This window comes from Uranotaenia lowii, chromosome 2 (assembly GCF_029784155.1).
Source record: "Uranotaenia lowii strain MFRU-FL chromosome 2, ASM2978415v1, whole genome shotgun sequence".
Taxonomy (NCBI): domain Eukaryota; kingdom Metazoa; phylum Arthropoda; class Insecta; order Diptera; family Culicidae; genus Uranotaenia; species Uranotaenia lowii.
The window spans coordinates 213,121,667-213,142,297 of record NC_073692.1 but is presented as its reverse complement, the minus strand read 5'-3'; the positions used below and the strand labels follow the sequence as shown (position 1 = coordinate 213,142,297).

General features: G+C 34.5%; 1 protein-coding gene across 1 annotated transcript in view; it reads right to left on the bottom strand.

Annotated features, from left to right (window-relative positions):
* The window catches only part of LOC129742307 (uncharacterized), a 258,555-nt gene that overhangs the window by 114,428 nt on the left and 123,496 nt on the right, over positions 1-20,631 (bottom strand). The window contains exons 3-4 of the mRNA XM_055734190.1: positions 19,640-20,589; positions 1,008-1,338 (exon numbers count right to left, since the gene is read on the bottom strand). Coding sequence (XP_055590165.1) covers positions 1,008-1,338; positions 19,640-20,362 — 1,054 coding nt within the window. The 5' untranslated portion in view covers positions 20,363-20,589. The remainder of the gene's footprint in view (positions 1-1,007; positions 1,339-19,639; positions 20,590-20,631) is intronic.

The following is a 20,631-nucleotide window of genomic DNA, read 5'->3' as shown; positions in this document are numbered from 1 at the left end:
TTCTGTATATTTAAAATGATAAAATAATTTAAAATGATTTTTTTAATATGCAGGGACGAGGGGTTGTTAGTATCTTACTTTCATTCCTTCCGTATATCCCCATTGACTACTAGGACGAGGCCGGCACCGTTATTTATCATTTTAAAAAAAGGAGTGCATCAATGTACTGCTAACCCCAAGCACCATTCCTTTGGACTCTGTACAACATTGATGGCCTCGATTAATCACGGACCTTTGGCAACCATCAGCGAAACGGAATTCGTTCTGCTTAGCCATATCAGTGATCATAAAACCAGTTTGTGATGCATTTCGAATGATTTAAGGTAGATATTTAAACTAAGCTAAGCTGCTACTCAGACAGCGTAATTATTTGTTGGATAAAAAACATCAAGATAGGTTTTCTAAAAAAAAATGGTTTTAATCTTTAGCAACAAATAAATCGCATTTTAGCAACAACAAAAAATTGTTAAAGTGTCAAATAATTTCACTTGACATTTCGTCCAATGATATAACAAATTTTTATTTTTACAGAGAATTTATTCCCTTGTTTTCATCCACCAACTAAGGGCAACAATTTGCGACAAGCTGCCACATCTTTCAAGCCTCCCATCTACGCGAATTGGCTGGTAAACAAATTTGGCGCAATCCACAATTTATGCTGGGTACGGCAATTTCATTGAAGTAGCAGCAGCCAAAACAGATCGCGGGGCAGGCAAACACAATTTATGCCCATGTGTTTACATCTCCCGAGCCCAAGACCATCTATCTCTCTCTCTCTATCTCTCGATTTGGTCCTGCTGGATAAACAAATCATCAGGGTTTGTTTACGTACAAAAGTGAAACGCCGCGAGCCGCGCCACCCACACAAGATTTACAAACTTATGCTAGCTTTCGTTTTGCTGCTTCGGCCGTAACTTGAGCGCGTGCTTCTTTCAAAACAAAAACACTTTGATTCGAAAAGCAACAACCAGAAGTAAAAAAAACTAACAGACTAATTGAATACTCACCAATTTTGGCAATACTGGCCGACAGAATCCACACGCCGATCACGAAGGGTGTTTCGACTCGGGAGAATTCCACCTGAGCCACCGGATAGCGTTCCAGCTTGTGGCCCTCCTCGTGGCCGCCGCCGCCCTCTTCCGACTCCTCCCCGTGGGCTCCCTCGTCCTGTTTGACCATGGACGACGAATGGCCACCCACATTAGATCCGCCGCCGCCCTCCGATGGCACTGTTGATAATATAATAGACGGGATCTCAGCTGAGCGCTTTAATTGACTCGAACTTTGCATACCCGGTTGAGGAGTGTTTTGCGATCCTTCCACCACGTGTGCGGAGGCCTGTCGGAAAAATAGAGAATTGGTTTTTGAGATTAGAACTTTGTTTCAGATGAAGGAACTTAAAATAACGTCATATCTAACATAGTTAAAATAGTTTCTCCACATAATTTAATTCAATAAGCTTGTGTAGAGAGTAAATTTATCACGGGAGAGTTGGGTATCAACATTATTTCTTTAAGTTTACTATGTAAAAGTAAATGATAATGATTCTACAAACTTTTTGAATAGATCTCAGCATTTTAAGCCGTTTCATGGTATTCAAAATGTTTTAAATGGGGTTTTAAAATGTTTTCCTCTCACACCAAGGAATTTGACATTATAGCTTAATTTCTTCATGAAAATTATGTCAAATGTTGAAACGAACTTTCTGGATTATTTTAAGATCAGAAAAAAAGGTTTGAATTCAAAAACTCTTTTTTCACACTTTTTCCACCATTTCGAGGTAGTTTTTTAGGCCAGTTTTTTTTTTCTGAAAAAACGAACACACACATATAGGATCTCAGTGAAACTTCATGTTTCTTTGAAGAGATCTAAATTCTACTTAAGACTAAGCATCTTTCAGGGATATAATGGCTAGCATTTTACTAAATGCTAACACCACCAACCCACAGAAAGTGTACTATGTTTGCCGTGACCAAGACTTGATCTCATTGTCGTAACCGATCCTTCGTTTTTCCCGATTTTACTGCACTCTTGAATTCGCAGCCATATTTTCTTCCAACATTTTCCAAACTGATCTCCAAGTTCATCCTTCATTCGTATGCACCCAATATTACTCTCCTTTTCAAAGTTAGCTCTTCATTCTCAAATTAAGCGTTCATTAATAACCATCTCACCTAAATGACTCTCATTCTCTCATCTTGTTCGAAAAACACTTATTATAGAAATGTGTAATTTTATTACAATTTAAGATCACTGATATTATTCAGCAGATATTTTTCCTGCACAGGATTTATTTTCTAATATGCATTAATGATATATTTCTCAACGCTTATTTTTTTTTTATTTTACATTATTTCCCTATATTCACTACACTCATGACCTCTGGCTTAGAAGACTTGAATGCTATCCTCTAGACCACGGTCGGCGGCAAGTTTTTTTGAAGCACATGCTGAAGAAAGCTTTTCTGGATTTGCCAAAACTCACAAGTTTCTGCTCATCTCAACTCCCGATTCTATTGTTAATTATACCAACAATACTGCTACCCATCTGGTCCATCAAACTTCATCGTAAAGTTTAACATTATTCTGGTTATATGACCCAGAAACTCACTTCTTAGCGACCATGATGTTATTCTAGGGTTGCCATCCGTCCCGCAAAAACGGGATATGTCCCGCTTTTTTAGAAAATGTCCCGCCGTCCCGCTTTTTTCTCAAAATGTCCCGTTTTTTTCTGAGAACACTTTTATGGTAGACTCAACCCTCTCCGATTCTACCACTTAAAAATAGTTGTTCCGTGCTTGTGAAAACGCTTCTTATAAAATGTATCCTCAATCATTTTCAACCCCTGTTTTTTCTGATCTTTATTTATTTATCTATGATTTTCAAAACTAGAAATGTTTTTACTTGAGAAAAAGGACATTCATCGATAAGTGTGTAAAATTAAATAACATTTTTATGATGTTTTACTGACTTACACTGGAAAAACCTAAATATAGCCTCAATTGGTTCAACACAGAAAATCACTCAAATATAATGTTTTTGTGATCTTTTTTTTATCAAAATAAGCAGCATTTTTGAAGTTTATAAAACACAAGATAAAATAACTCGTTTAGTTCTTAGCATTTAAGGTTGTCAGAATGTTTTTCAGACATATACAAAACGAGCGAATCCAGCCTTTTTTAACTCAAAAAGTTTTAAAATCAGAGCAATGGATTTCAAAATGTCCAACCTAAAATCAGGGCAATATCCGGCATATTTGATGAAAATCTCGGGATTATTCAATAATAAACTAAAAGAACACTCTTGAAAATATGTTTTTTTCTTCAAAACACATCAGCAGATTTTTAGTCGTACTCCCAAAAACTTTTCATGATTATTCAGACAAAACTTGCTCAAAAAGGTCGCAAAAATAAAAAAAATATAATAATTCAATCTAAGTTTTTCCAAACGTTCTTTTAGCACGTTCTAGGGTTTCTCATTTTGAAGAAAATATTCTTTAAGTTGCTTCCAAATGATCGTGGCTTCAGATGTTTTTCCGGAATCCTGAAAAAATCATTTGAGTGTAAAGTTAAGGAAAATTAACTATTTTCAATCAAACAGTGAATGAATGGACGAATTACATTGAATAAACCTGGGAGATGATCAAGAACGGCTGTTAAAAAGTTTACAAACTTTCTTCAAATTTCGGATTTTTAATTACTCTGAACTACAACATTTTCAATTTGTGTGTTTGCAGTTTAAAAAGATGGAAGTTTTCTTGTAAATTTAATTTTCAAAACAAATTTCATTTATCGATATTTTATAATTTTTTTTAAACTATTTTAGCTGAAGGAACTTATACATACACTGCCGGCCAAAAGTTTGGGATCACCCGCTAAAAAACATGCAAATTTTGATCGTTCATATCTCAGCCGTCTTAGGACATATTGCGAATCTTCTGATCACATTTGAAAGATAATGAGCAATAGCTATTTCGGAGGTATTTTGCCCATAAATAATGTTTTAGTTTTGCACCTAAAACTTAACTTAAAGTTAGAACATTTTCAAAAAATCGCACTCAATATTCAAAGCCAATCATCTCGCGATAGGGTGAGCCAAATTTCAAAATTGAAGTTGCATTAGAATCCTTATTCTATACTTCTCAAAACACAATCAAAAAATTTTGTGCAAAAATTTAAGAATGTACTTTTAATTTATAGAGTAGACACTTAAGTTATCGTCCAAAAGTTTGGGATCACCCCTCAGTATGGTGTATCGGCCAAAAACATGTAAATTTATCTCATTCATATCTTTCTCATCTAACATCGTATTGCACATCTGAAGGGTGCATTTGAAAGCTTAGGAATTGTTGTTTTTTCATAAATTCATTAAGAAATTATATTTTAAAGTGATAACCATACAAAATTTACCTGAAATTAATTGTTTTTTGAAAAATCACACTTATGATTGTGAATTTTTTATGGTTATGGATTTGAAATATAATTTTTTAATGAATTTATGAAAAAACAACAATTCCTAAGCTTTTAAATGCACCCTCCAGATCTGCAATACGATGTTAGATGAGAAAGATATGAATGAAATAAATGTGCATGTTTTTAAAAGAATGATCCCAAACTTTTGGCCGATACACCATACTAGGGGTGATCCCAAACTTTTGGACGATAACTTAATTGTCTATTTTATTAATTAATAGTACATTGTTAAATTTTTGCACAAAATTTTTTGATTGTGCTTTGAGAAGTATAGAATAAGGATTCTAATGCAACTCAAATTTTGAGCGGAAACAAATTTCAATTTCTTCTTTTATATCCCCCCCGTCCTTTCGATTTTCCCGAATATACAGAAGGGGGAATAAATAAAGTTCAAGGTCCAATTTGATAAATTTTTTGAAAATTCAAACAATAGGTAGAGCGAAACTCAAACTGTGGAGAATGGTATGATTGTATCACCTTTTGTATTCGAGATTTTTCTAAAATATTCGATCTGAAATAATTTGTCCAAATTATTCCAATTTATAGAAAATTTATATTATTTTTTATCATCCCTACCCCCGTGATGTTTCAACTCCAAGTGACAAAAGAAGGATTTAAAATTTATTCCCGCCTAATTGCTTTATTATGTATGGGATCCGGACGAAACTTCGATCACGGGTATTCTACAAAATTTCAAATTTTGAATCAGAGGACAGAAGAAAGGGGTCGTTTAAATTTTTTCAATGTTTTTGCAATAATTATGTTATTATGCATTGAATCGAGACAAACATCCATAGAAGGAAATTATGCAGGATGAAGGATCTATTCCTGATTTTAATTGTGTATCAGACGACAAAAAAAAAGGTCGTTCATATTAACTTGTATATGTTTTAGAAATAATTTCGTTATCATGCATCCGAACAAGACTAAAATTCGTACATGGGTGTTATTTTCGACGGTCAATCAATTTTCTATTTTTAATTCCAGTTTGGTAGACAAGCAAATAGGTCGCTTATAAAAACTGTTTAATATTTTAAGCAATTTTGACGTGAAAATGCTTTCCAATTACCATTCAAACACAAACTCCTCAGCTTTAAAGGTAAATACGAAACAAAGTTCGTAGGGATCATATTCGTTCTTACATCTGTAGAAGTTAATCAATTAATCAAATACTAAATTTTGAGATTGAAAGTATGTGATCTGAATATGATCCACTTTTTTAAAATTTCCTTTGTAATTATTTAGAAATTTAATTATTCCTGGCACATGTTTAAAAAACCGATAAACTACCGATAACCGATAACTCAAAAATGTTTAAAAACAGCAAATGTTCTAACATCCTAATTATAACATTTTTGAATGATTCAAATATTTAAATATTTCGAATTTAAAACTTCCAAATTACCTAGAAAACCAAATGTATAGTAAAAAAACCCAAATTTATTATGTCTAATCCGCATAAAAAAAAATCCAGAATCACCTTAATCCATATTCAGTTTTGTTTCATTAATCCTCATTTTATGACACTTGAAAATTTTCACCTAACATGCATGATTGAAAGTCGTGTGAAATTCATAAACCCTTAAAAGTCGTTTAACTACGTCAAAATATTAAAAGCAAAATATTTCTATCTATTTTAGAAAAAAAAATGCATTGAGTTTTTAGTTAAGGCTTATATTCGCTACGAAAAGTAGAATAAGACTTTCTTATCTGGAGAGATTGTTTATTCAGTCTGTAAAGCCTAGATCGGCTAAGACGGTGTTTGTCTTTAAAAAAAAAAATTTATAATTTGAAAATCAAAATTTGAACTGCCCAAAAATACTTCCATGTTTAATCTACAATTCTCCCCGATTCGCACAGCGTAAACATAGCATAATTGAAACGCTTATAAACGTGGAAATGAACACAACACAATTTAGCCTTTTATGAACCATTTTCAGGAAAAATTAAAATATTTGGTCGATGAGTCCCCATATACGTTTTGTTTTTTTCTGAAGATTTGTAGTTCATACTTAAAAACTTTTATCTGTAAAATTATTCCAGTGCAATAGAATAGTATTTTTTTTCTTTAATTTTTCTTTGTTTATTCAAACCAATGATTTGTGGAGGTTTTACTATAATTGGAATAAAATTGTAGAAGTTATGATTGTTTTACTGTAACAAAAATGCATCATTCATGTTCTATTAAATAAGAAAGTAAAACTTTAGTGTACTGTAGAATAACTGAAACAAGTAATGGATGAACAAAAAATGACGAACCTAACGCTTGCTATTGATCATTTGTCATTCACTTTTGCCAACATTGCTGTTGATTTTTGTAAATTTAAGATCGACAAAAAAAATTCATTTTTTGGAATAATTTAAAATATATCACAGTTTTGGACTAAATTTAACAAAATAAAATATTTAACAAAAAATATTTCCTAAAAACTACACAGCAAAAATGATTTCCTTTAATATTCCGCAAATGTCCTGTAACAAAGGGAGCAGGACATTTATCGTAATTTTACAGGTCGAAAATTACGTGACATTTAATTTTTAGTGTACAACTTTTTTACAGGATATTTGCTGTAAAAATAAATTAATCTTCGCTAACTTTTAAAGAAAACAATTTAAAATTACAGGTTTTGTTAATTACAGGTTGATTTATTTAAAGGTTGCAGTTTCAGTGAGACGTAATAGACAAACATTTTTTCTGTGTACAACATCGAATTTAATTAAAAGAATTCAAGAGAATATTAAAATAATGAAGTGTGTTGAAAATTATAGAAGCTAAGATAACTTAACTTTAACAGTAATTCTAGCTCTTTGAATAAAAGGGAAGAATCACAGTGTACAGTGGGGTTACTAAATTTGGGCTAAAAAATAATAAAAATAGAACGATTAATAAAACTCCAGGCTTATAATAATCATTGTATCAACGGTAAGTAACATGCAAAACTTAAGCAAGATTGAACTGCGATTTGCATTGAGTCTGAAGTGCAAATGGGATTTTAAACATTTTACTCAGGAGAAGTATAAAATATGATTTCTTATCAAAATTTTTCTTTCAACGGATCGTTTACTTTTGAATATTTATTATCTTATTCTTTTCAAAGCTTAAATTAAGGCAAACGTTTCTACTCCAGATCGCATCACTATAAGTGTTATCCCAAAAAAAATTAGAAGATGTTTTTTAAGCAATTTTCTGTGTTTTAATAGCTCTGTATTAGTTTGAAATATTTTGAAAATTGATGAGTTTTTGATGAGATTGTTGAGTTACTAGTTCAATTTAAAAATATTGAAAGTAAAAACTAAAATTCAATTTGACCGTGTTTTTACTATTCATTTAAACTTTCATGTTCGATGAATTAATAAATAATAATAAAAAAAATAAATGAATTAGCACCTCAGAAATTATAAAATACTTAAAATGTATTTTTTTTCAAAAAAAATGTATGGAGGGTTACCGACCAAATATTTTAATTTTTGATGAGAATGAACCGGGAAAAGCTCTACTTTCTGCCTATGCAATAACTAGCGTTACTGTATTTTTTTCTTTAAGTTCTTCTACGAAACACACCGTTAAAAGGACGGGCTCATCCGGAAATCCAGATGAAATGCCGATCCTAGGTGATGTAGACTTGTAGACAATGTTGTCGAAAATCTGTGTTCTGACGAAATCAAATTCGATCTTTCTGTGATTCTACCCAGAAATTCTTTTTCAAAAGTCATGTCAAATTGAGTCTTTTTTACATTTTACTTAAGAAATATTAATTAATTTATCGATTTTTTGATATTTTTTCAATTCAAAGTTTGGAAAAATCGTCCGAAATTGTTTAATTCTGTTGAATCTGTGATTACTGTGATATCTAGATTTCTGTGTCACAGATGCTGCGATGAAAATTTGCTCAAAATTCTGTGAAATTATAGACTTTTCTGTGATTTCGACAACCTTGGTTGTAGAAGTCCACCATGAAAACTGCTTGAATCTTCGGAGAGTTTGTTTTCTGAAAGTTTCGAAAGTTTCCGCCGCTTGATTGGTTCCGTTTTAAAAAAAATCCGAATTTTTTGCAACGAAAGTTGCCCATAATTTTATGAAGAGATTAACCACCGGAATTTTTGTTTGTTACTTTGATTTATCGGCCTAGCGGTGAAAAGTGATGTCCTTTTTAGTAGGGACATCTAAAGATTATGAAATTTTTATATAGATGGATAGAAGGTTAGAAGAAATGAAAGATGGTGAAAATGAGCGGGTAGAATTTGTCTAGAAGCATTACCATCACATACCAAATTTTTGTTCCTCACGAGCCTACTACTATGAAGTGGTAGATACAGATAGAGTTGCATCTACCACCACACATTAGTAGGCTTAGCGTGGTCCGCCCCACAAGCGAGAACTTGTAGTGCGGACGAACAAAAAGATGGTATGTGATCGTTCAGATAAGCTCCCTTTAACTCAGAAACGCATCTATCGATGTTTAAGTCTTCTCAGTTTGTTATCTTCACATTCGTTACATGCGGGGTTTGCATGCGAAACGGTACGGTCGATAGTCTGATAGTGACCAACCACCGATGCTATGATGTCGTGTTTTTATTTCTTTTTGGCCAAAGTTATTTAATTTTATGAAGAGATTAACCACCGTAATTTTTGTTTGTTACTTTGATTTATCGGCCTAGCGGTGAAAAGTGATGTCCTTTTTAGTAGGGACATCTAAAGATTATGAAATTTTTATATAGATGGATAGAAGGTTAGAAGAAATGAAAGATGGTGAAAATGAGCGGGTAGAATTTGTCTAGAAGCATTACCATCACATACCAAATTTTTGTTCCTCACGAGCCTACTACTATGAAGTGGTAGATACAGATAGAGTTGCATCTACCACCACACATTAGTAGGCTTAGCGTGTAGTGCGGACGAACAAAAAGATGGTATGTGATCGCTCAGATAAGCTCCCTTTAACTCAGAAGTTCTCGCTTGTGGGGCGGACCACGCTAAGCCTACTAATGTGTGGTGGTAGATGCAACTCTATCTGTATGTACCACTTCATAGTAGTAGGCTCGTGAGGAACAAAAATTTGGTATGTGATGGTAATGCTTCTAGACAAATTCTACCCGCTCATTTTCACCATCTTTCATTTCTTCTAACCTTCTATCCATCTATATAAAAATTTCATAATCTTTAGATGTCCCTACTAAAAAGGACATCACTTTTCACCGCTAGGCCGATAAATCAAAGTAACAAACAAAAATTACGGTGGTTAATCTCTTCATAAAATTAAATAACTTTGGCCAAAAAGAAATAAAAACACGACATCATAGCATCGGTGGTTGGTCACTATCAGACTATCGACCGTACCGTTTCGCATGCAAACCCCGCATGTAACGAATGTGAAGATAACAAACTGAGAAGACTTAAACATCGATAGATGCGTTTCTGAGTTAAAGGGAGCTTATCTGAGCGATCACATACCATCTTTTTGTTCGTCCGCACTACAAGTTCTCGCTTGTGGGGCGGACCACGCTAAGCCTACTAATGTGTGGTGGTAGATGCAACTCTATCTGTATCTACCACTTCATAGTAGTAGGCTCGTGAGGAACAAAAATTTGGTATGTGATGGTAATGCTTCTAGACAAATTCTACCCGCTCATTTTCACCATCTTTCATTTCTTCTAACCTTCTATCCATCTATATAAAAATTTCATAATCTTTAGATGTCCCTACTAAAAAGGACATCACTTTTCACCGCTAGGCCGATAAATCAAAGTAAGTTGCCCATAATAATCACTAAAAGATACATAGCTAATAGATTTTTGTCTTTTTTAACTTTAGGACTTCTCGAGCGATAAGTAACGTATTCAACCAAGAAACGCAAGTTCGTTGAACAACTCCTGAGAAATTAAAGAGCACATTTATCGTCCCCGTTATCCTACATAGCAGGGATAGTTAATACACTAACAACGGTCTAAAGGGCGAACACGAAACTATTGCGACACCGAAAATGTCATGCCAATTTTCTTATAATGCTTAGAATCAAACCAAAATTTTAAGGGTAGTGACCGGTACTGTACCGGTCAGGAAACAGCCTCTAAGTTTTTGTTTGTAATATGTGTCTAGTTTTATGTTCACTTTACACTTTAATCCATTTACTCGCAAACACCACTTTCTGTACACGTACCCTAGCATTAATATGTACTCTCTCGCAACATAATAACTTTCGCCGAGAGAGACTCACACAATAGTTTGTAAGCCATTTTAGTTGTTAGAATAGAATATAACGTTGAATTAGAAGCACGGAATTTCACTTCGTTCCTAATAAATTAATAAGTTTAAGTCCACCTAAGCGACTTTCTCTAGTGAATCCGAAATCGGGCTGAAAGTAATTGTGGCATATAATTGATCATCGTGCATACTGTGTGGTGCTAACCCGAAACTGTGAAAACAAATTCTCTCCCCCGTGGGTGAATCAGCTGTGTGCTAAGTGGAGACGACTTACCCGTACCTTCTTGCTGCTGGTGGATGCCGTCGACGAGAGACGGGAAGGAATACCCCGAAATCCGAACCCCCCCATCGGCCGAATCCGAACAGGTAGTTTTATACATAAATTTATTTCAAAAATCAAAAGAAAAACTAGTCGATGGACCATTGAGTGAAAAACTGAACGCATTTTCGCTCGGTGTCCTACATCAAAGTCTTTACAGTGTCATCCGGTACCAGTTTTTCAGTTTTTTTTCATTTTCTCAGCATGTTCTTCTCGTCTTTGACTGTTTTCTTGCTCAGATTTGTAGATCTCGCCAATTACTGTGCCCTTTGTCACGAAAGGCTCACTCCTCAGAACTCCTGCCAAACGAGATATTTGGAAGAGAACTTCGACATTTTCTTCTACTTAAATTTATCGTCCACATCGAACTTGCTCTTGCCGGTGAAAAACTCCAACCCCGTAATTTGCCTAAAATCGGCTTTTATATACGTTTCGTCGTCCATCACACAGCAACCAAATTTTGTCAGCATTTTCTCGTAGAGCTTCCGTGTCCGAATTTTAGCCGTCGGTTGTTGCCGCTCATCGCGATATGGGAAGTTCTCTAACTTGTATGTAGTCCAGTCCAGCTCTCTTCTTTGCTTTCTGGACGTAGTTCCGATCTTTTTAGCCAAATCACGGCTTGAGACGTTGGGATTTGCTTTAATCATCCGCTTCACCTTTCCCTCCGTCTTTTTGTTCTCCGTCTCGGTTTTCTTCCAGCTTCTATGCCGTGGTTCAACGTCAATTGCTCCTGGAACCGCTTCAAAACTCTGGAAACGGTTAAATGGTGAATGTCGAATATTTTTTCCAACTGCCGCCGGAGCGACAGATCAGAAATTTCCAGGTGTTTGGAAAGAATTTGTTTTCTCGACTTGCGTTGATTCACCTCCATTTTCGTTGAATCGAAAAACACGACTTCGAGTTTGACAGCATGTAAACAATACACATCAATGAGAAAGTGTGCAAAATTTGGTTGATTTTTACCCAATGGTAAAAAAGTTATGCCCTGTTGAATGTGTCGCAATAATTTCGTGTTCGCCCTTTATTACAATTTAGTGGTAATTTGTAAAGATGGCTTTGAACTATCGAGCTCATCTCTTCAGCATATGTTGACAATAAGTTAAACATTACATTGCATGCAATTTTATCAGAATTTATCCACAGCTCGGTTTTGTTTATAATGATTTTTCAAAGTTCAACTATACAAACCAACGTATTTGTCATACTACCTCGCCTTAATCGAAATTTAAATTCAATAACTGAATCTGATGCTTACCTTTTTCCATACTTTACAAATGAAAAAAAAAAATTTAAAAATTGGAATCAAAATTCGGAAATGAATTTTTATGGTTTTCATCTCAATATTGAGTGATTTCGACCCTTCAGTCACTTTAGCTATTAAAAAAATTGTAAATTGTAAAATTTATAAATGACCGGTCATAAAACGGCAATAAATACTCAATTCAGCCTTTTGATAAGTAATGGGTACAGCATGCAGGTCTGGAATACTTTGTAGGGAATTGACAAATCGTGCCAGCAAAATTACACCCGCTTTTATACACCTCAAATGTCACCGCTCGGGTTCGCAAATGAGCGCAAAACGATCCGGACGATACAGTTCACAGTTGACATAGTGCACCCATCACCTCCATCATCATCATCAACGTCATCACAGCATGATCATCATCGTCATTATCGCACGCATGCTAGCTACTATTTGGAATGTAATTTATCTCCGGAACATGAAGCCGGCGACATAATTAAGCGACAGGTATGACAAACAATTTCACTTCAAAGCTTTCTCTCTGTAGCTTAGAAATGCTGCACCTGTTCTGGGAAATGAATTACTGCCTGTTGCTGCAGGTGGTTTGATAACAGATGTTGACACGTTTAAGTGTTTCAGAATGCGAAGTGAATCGTTAACTTTCTAGCTTTCCAGATATCTTCGTGAAGAAAATAGAAATAATTAAATTTAATTTTAAATTAAAAAATCGCGCATGGGCAAATGTGTAGAAAAACAAAAATAATCGTCCATCAAAATTATTAATTTTTCTACAAAAAATTATTAAACCTTAATTTTTGCACTTAGTTATGCTTTAAAGCAGTTGTTTAAAAACAATGACAAGAACATGATAAATAAAAGAAATTAGGAGAACGTCTTCTATCTTTGATGATTTAGCAGTCTGTATCCATGGGAGACGACCTTCGAAGGCACAACAATAACAAACGATTCTTGGCACGCGAGGATCAAAGAGCATAAACGTCTTACATGCCATAGTTCACTAATAAATATTACTTTCTTCTTTTAAAAAGTAAAAAAAAACTTCTATTAAATACAAACTAAGTAGGTATCGCAAAAACACCACTCACTTCATTTCCGCAAAAGGTGTTTCAGTCGGATTTGCGAACCATGACACCGTGTAGTTGTTGTTTATTAGCATTCCGACCAAAAACCGAAAAAAAAACAAATGAAAGAGTCTTAACGGTAGTGCTGACACACGGTCATCACGTGATTCTAATGGTTCCTCTTACTGGTGAATCACCAAACTACCTACCTACCTACCTAAAAGCCGATGAATTAAACATATCCACCTGTTCATATGTTTATATACAGTAGCTACATGGATGGATAGAAGAAGAAAGTGCCGTGTCACAGTTCCAAGTCGCATGTTTATTTGCAATATTTTCGGCTCTGGAATCCATTAATGTTGGATTTCGGCAGAGTTTTGGCTAAGTATTTGGATAGGCGGTTATCACATGTTGAAGAAACAATTTTTGTGTTAGACAGTCACATAGGTGACATAGGTTGTTGTAGGTTAAAGGTTTCCTAAAAGTCATAGAACTTGAAGAGCCTTCCGGCGACAATCTGAGAAATTCTCGAATGTCAGATTCTCAATGGGATTAGGGCAATAACTACACGCAAGCTTATTAGGAATAGGGGTATCGTGTATTGGACTTCTTGAATGTTTATGGTATTGTTGGCTGGTCCTTTTTCTAATGACTGTATTGATATAAATCCCTTTCTTTTGTGAAAAACGTTTGAATCTATGAATTTAAATTGATGAAATGTTCAGCTTTGTTTGGTGGTATACGGGTGATAAGGGCATACCAAGCACCCGGGGCATAATAAGCATCCCTTTTTTTCTACAGAATTACGTATTTTCTTAAATTAAATTTAATGAGGAACAGTTGCGTTTTTTCTATAGCATTAATTTTTCAGCTAAAAAGTAATCTTCTTCAACAATTTATAGAAACATTTCTAAAAAATCAACGTGGTTTTCAAAAGACGAAAATATTACAACTTTTGAGCACTGGAAAATAATCTCTTATGATCGGTTAATCATCTTGATATATAATGTATGCACTACACCATAATGTACACATCGCACATTGCTTAATGCACAATGCTTCGATCATGAATGATAACTGAAAAAAAAATCGCCTCGACCAGGAATTGAACTCGAGTCATCCGATTATCTCTCCGACACCTTACCAAGAGGCCAAATCGTCAGATGAAAGAAGTCAAGCTGTAACTTTATAATACAGTTGACCTCATCGAGTTGAATTCGCTGCTAGATTCTACGGCAAAAACGCTCATCGTGCCCCGATTAATGGTGCTTATACTGCCCCAGTGAGGGTTCTCACTATACCCCCACAGTGACTGATTTTCAGCTTTCGGGAAAAAATTTCAAAATGCATTCTTAAACGTTTTTATCATCTTTTTCAAGTTTAAGCCAGTTAGGAAATAGACTTTTTTAGTGTCTGATCACGAAAAAATTTTGTAACTCGCCTTGTATCGATGTTTTCTATGGTTAGATAAGCGTCCTCCTTGAGGTGCCTTTATTATGCTCTTATTTTCCCTATATAGATACATTTAGGCCGAATGCCAAACCAAATTAAATGGTTATGAATAAATCTATTATATTTTGTGAACTTCATTTTAATATTATTTATTGAACGTTTTGTCTGTGTGACGAGAAAATCTAACCATATTAATAAAGGAAAGAGAATTCAGTTGAATTTTATTTATTGAACCTTTTGTCTGTGTGACAAGAAAATCTAACCATATCAATAAAGGAAAGAGAATTCAGTTGAATTTGTCATGAAATTGAGACCCTTTCTTGGCTAAATACAATAATAATAGCCCTAAAAATTTCTCTGAAATTACTTTGTCCAAAAAAACGACTTTACAGAACTTTTTTACACATTCGGACTTTTTCAGAAAACCGGTGGCTTTATTTGAGATGATTCAGAATTGCTCCTTAAAATAAATAACAACTCTCTTAAAAACTTACGTGAAGCAATTAAATTTTTTTAAGGCGACTGAAATTCGATTCATCACCATATTGTTCACTATGGTCTTAGAAATATTTAGAACGGAAAACATAGAATAAATTAAGCATACGATCACGATTACTTATTAATTTAAGATGTGGAATATGGCAAAAATGACTTAATTTTTAAATGTCAAAAGAAATGACAAAATATAAAAAAATTTCAAAAATTACAAACATCACAAAAGCTATAAAATGACTGTTGTGGCCATAAAAAGTCATAGGACAGTCCACTTGAATGAGTCGATTTAGGGTCATTTTTGAATTTCTCAAACCCTAGGTTTGTATGGGACAATTGAGTATTTTGAACTGAAAAAGCAACATCATTTTTTTTTGTGGAGCTGAGCCAGCTTATGATTTTTGTGCCAATTTATAAATTCTCCAAAGGAAATCTTACGCTGAACAACTTTGTTCAAGACTTTGTTTCTTATTAGGCAAAAAATTATTAGCTGTTTAACAGGGACATGTCTTTTAGCATTGAAAAACAATAAATTCAATTGACATCGCTGCTTTTGCCTCGCAAAGCATTGCATGCACGCTAGACTGCCCCAAATTTGTATGGGAAATTCAAAACCTGTAAAATGTTATGCGCTGCAGGCTAGAATTGATCCTAGGTCTAGTGCAAAATCTCATGCCAAATTTGGGCCAGATCGGACCACGGGAAGGGGTCACTCAACGAGCCTGAAGTTTGTATGGGATTATGGGACATTTTGTTCGAGAAAAACATGAAAAAATAGTTTTTCATCAATAACTTTTGTTTTCTTCGGCCGATTTCTTTTAAAAACTTTTTTTTTCTTTTTTCTTAAAAGCTTAAATTATGATAATATTTCATCCGAAGACTGGAATTTGATTCAAATAAAGATAAAAAAAAAAGTTATTAAGCTTCAAAAATGGGTTAACTTTTTTAAGAGTGGTATTCATCACGGTTAATGCTGCGTCGAAATGTTCGAACGCTCCGACTCATTAACAATGATTAACAATGAACAAATACCACACTTAAAAAGTTAGCCCACTTTTGAAGCTTAATAACTTTTTTATCTTGATTCGAATCGAATTGCAGTCTTCAGATGAAATATTTGTCATAAATTGGGCTTTAAGAAAACCCGTTTTCACAAGAAATTGGCCGAAGGAACCCAAAGTTATTGATGAACAACTAGTTTTTTTATGTTTCTTCTGAACACAATGTCTCAAAATCCCATACAAACTCTAGGCTCGTTGAGCGACCCTTTCCCGTAATCCGATCTGGTCCAAATTTGGCATGAGATCTTGCACTAGGCCTAGGATTAAATACAGCCTGCAGCAAATAACTTTTTCAAAAGTCGGGTCATTTGGGGCACTCTAATCCACGCTCATTTTTTCAAACCGGTTTTTACTTTTTTTCAACCATTTTATGATATATTTGTTGAAGAACTTCGAAAATTGTTGTTTTTTAACCATGATCAATTGCTGAATTTTAACCAAACGAAATCGCAGAAAATGGTTAAATTCAATGGGGGAAAAGTCTGCGGTTATTGTTCTCCATAGTATCAAAAGTGTTTGCATATTGCAGGCTCGGTTCCATAGAAGAAATAAAAATGATGTTGATTCTTCAGTACAAAATATTCAATTTCCCCATACAAAGTTCAAATTTACTCATGTAAACTTTACTTAAACATTAGGCAAAAAAACATGGATGAGTTTTGAACCAAAATTAAGCTTTTTAGACCCCAGGGTAACGGACTCATTTTGGCTGGGGCTTATTCTGGACCACCTTGCAACTATTTTCCAATATTTTACTCATAAATCAAGTAGATCATGAAAAATTTAAACGAATGTAGTTAAAGCTCCTTCCTATGATTCTAATCATATCTACGTTCCATTTAAATAAGCTGATAAGGAATAGAAAATTGAAAATAAAGTTTTGATTTTTTACAGTTGGGCCGAATCTAATTTATTTATTTGAGGTTGAAGAAATGAAAAAAAGAAAATTTTCGAGCACAAACGTATAACGTAAAAAAATTACGAATTTTCATCATATTCGCAAATTTGAAACACATATTTCCCCACGATACCCAACTCTTATTCCTACTCGAACATTTAAATGGAAGTCTCAGCTATCCAGCAAAACTAATTACCATTTTTTGCCAATTCAAAAATTATTCACGTTTTAGTTAAACATGTTTTTGGACAATTTTCGTACTTTTGGTATTGCTTCGTTTTTGCCAGAAAAATGTGTACTTAGTCGAATTTGAAATTCAGCTCTTAATAATTTTGTTAATACTATTTCGGTTTTTAACATGTTTTTTTTAATCTACAGACAAGCAGATAAGATTCTTTGGAATATAAACTTTCTAGAATCTTCTCAAATTCTTTTCGGTCAGATGTTTAGTATCTGTTAACTAAATTAATTTTTTTTCAACTTTTTTTTTTGTACAAAATGTCTCTACAACATTCGTTCAAAGAAAAAAAACTAGATCTTCTTGTTTTAATTAAAAAATTAAATTGGAATTTATTACACACTGAATGTTTGGATTTTTTAAAATAAAACAATGCAACCATGTTTTATTGCTGTCATATTAAGAAACAGCCTACTTGATCCATTATTTATACAAGCTATCAATGTGAGTTCATGGCTTATTTATCTGAACATATTTTTTCTGGTACTGAGCTCTGACATCGTGCATGTGTTTTTTTGTTCTGAAGCTTTTCCCGAGGTTTGGTTCAAAATGTTCCGGAGACGGGACAGTTTTGAAATGTTCAATGCGAGAGCGGTCACAAGGCCTGGAATAATAAAATAAACTACGTTTTGGAAAAAAATTGAGCAAAAAGCTGAGAGAAAAATAATAACAAGGGAATTCTCCAAAATACAACACAAATGGAAACGCTGTAACCGCACAGATACATTCTTTTCTTGCGAAAAATAATCTTTGGCTGCAAACTAAAATAAGTTAAATCCTGTTCCATTTCTATGAAATCTTCTTCTTTCAGAAAAGAGATGGGTCTTAAACTAGCGTTTAAATAACATGCATTTCTCTCTTGAAAAATTTGGATCCATTTGCATTAGATTCAAGAGTTGTGCAGATATTCAGGTAACATTTATATGGGAGCCTCCCATTCTTGTGAGGAGAGGGATCTAAAAATATCACTTAACTTTTTAACGGTCCTAAAAATCCTTACATGAAAAATTTCATGCCAATCGACTGAGTAATTTTCAGTCGGAAAATCAGCTAAAAAAGTTATCTAGATCAACTTTCACAACATCTAGATGAAAAAAAGTTACATCAAATTAAAGATTTTAATCAGATGAATAACTTTTCAGAATACTTCAAACCTGTAGGATTTAATTTTGAAAATTTGAAATTTTTTGGATTTTTGAGAGTTAAACAAATTTTAGTTGCTTGAATCCATGTAGGTATGCTACAGTACTAAAGTCAAATCAAATTCACTTAGGTTTTGGCAGAAAAAATAAATCAATTACTGTCGCGGAGCTGATGATGAAGAACTTTTTCAAGTAATCATTGAGTTGCCTTAAAGTGAGTTGTGTTGCGTGATAAAATTTGATCCTGAAGTTACGCCAACTGGCCACAGAAAACTGTCCAATATTTTACACAGCACAACAAGTTTCGTTAAGATTGCAGTATGCTTTCGGAATGTCCAAAGCATTTGAAACGGACGATATAAATTGAGGTTTCAGGTGGTAGGTATGTACCTTCTTCTCATCATCAATTTTTGTTTGAAAGCATAGTTGTAGAAACAATAAAATATGATTGTATGTAGTACTATATACCCAACAAAAAAGTGTAGACAGAGGCTAAGGAAAAGTTGAAGAGAAACCACAGAAACGGTTAACGAAAGAATTAACGTGACCAAAACTTGACTACGAGAGTCAAATTAAAAAGGTTAACTAAAGTATACGCGTAAACCAATTGCGGACGAAACTTTAGCAAAATTTAAAAAAAAATCTTTTTTAGTTTAAGGGTGGTCCAAAATAGGTCCCGAGGGTGATCCAGAATAGAAACATTGTGGTCCAAAATACCAACATGATTCGATAGAAAAAGCCTTGATCTTCGTAATGAATGAATAGAGCAGTAAAAAATTGTAACATATACTTTTTCATTTCATGAAATAGTATCGTTAAATAGTAAGTCTATTATGTACACGTTCAGCCTTTAGAAGTACAATAAGAACTGTACAATAACAAACAATGTCACAGTAAAAGCAACGTGGCTAGAAATCCTCCATATGTAGAGATATGAATTTGTATTCTGGGATACAAAGATTTTTTTTTTATTGTTATTGGATTTATTCGTCAAAATTTTTTAATCCTATGGTTTTAAAAACTTTTGAATACTCACCGCTACAACCGGTTCTTCGCCACCCGATGCCGCCGCTCCCTTTTCGGTATTAGGCCTAGCTAACACGAAACCCCCGTCGGCTGCGAGGAGTACGCTAATCAACACGACACAGGTGCACCACTTTAAAAGATTCAAGCTAAAACTACTATCACTGGATCGGCTGCTCTTCCGATGCCACTTTCGCCTTCCAAGAGGCAACTCCCGGAGGTCGTTGGACTCACCGAAACCCGTACCCAGACCCATACTCATCATCATCATCACTACGAGCGCCTTAACTAACAGGAAAAATTGCGCAATCAAATTACTGAAACTGCCGATCACTACTACAGCTCCTAGTTTAATCTTTTCATCCTGACGAGGATCACTACCGGTAACAATCGCTAGAACGTTAGGCGATCTTGTACTACTACATTCTTCACTACGTTCAGGCGTTTGTTGCTTAGCACCATTGGTAAGTTCCGTAGTTGGTTGTGGTTGTTGTGCATTGTTATCATTGGTGGAGTAGAAGTTGTGCTGATCGTCGGATGTCCTGCATGCCCTCCGGGACAGATTCACTTCCCGTTGCAGGTAGGACTTGGCCATGCTTCGATCGACCACAGTACTACAGCAGGCCGCACAACGTCTTTTGAGTTTAGTCACCGCCTTCCGGTTCGGCGATGGCCAAGATACTGTTGCTGAGTAGCGGAGTTGTTGCTCTGGAGTGTTCTGCAGCGACTTGCTCATTCGGAGAACCGTGCGATGTCATTGATCAATCATCGTTTTTTTTCTGGCTCTTTTTTTCTCCACCAACGCGCCTGGATTGAATTGAATGTGCGTGCGTGCGCGCCGCCGATTTGTGCTGGAAGTCGCTTGTTTTTCTTTTTCTTTCTAAAGATGACAAGGAGGAACCTTCACGCCGACGATGACGACAGCCGACGACACGTTGCTAGACTTTTTCGGCACTTGCGCTGCTGAGGAAGAAAAGATAAGAAAATGAAGTTAGGGTTATTGTT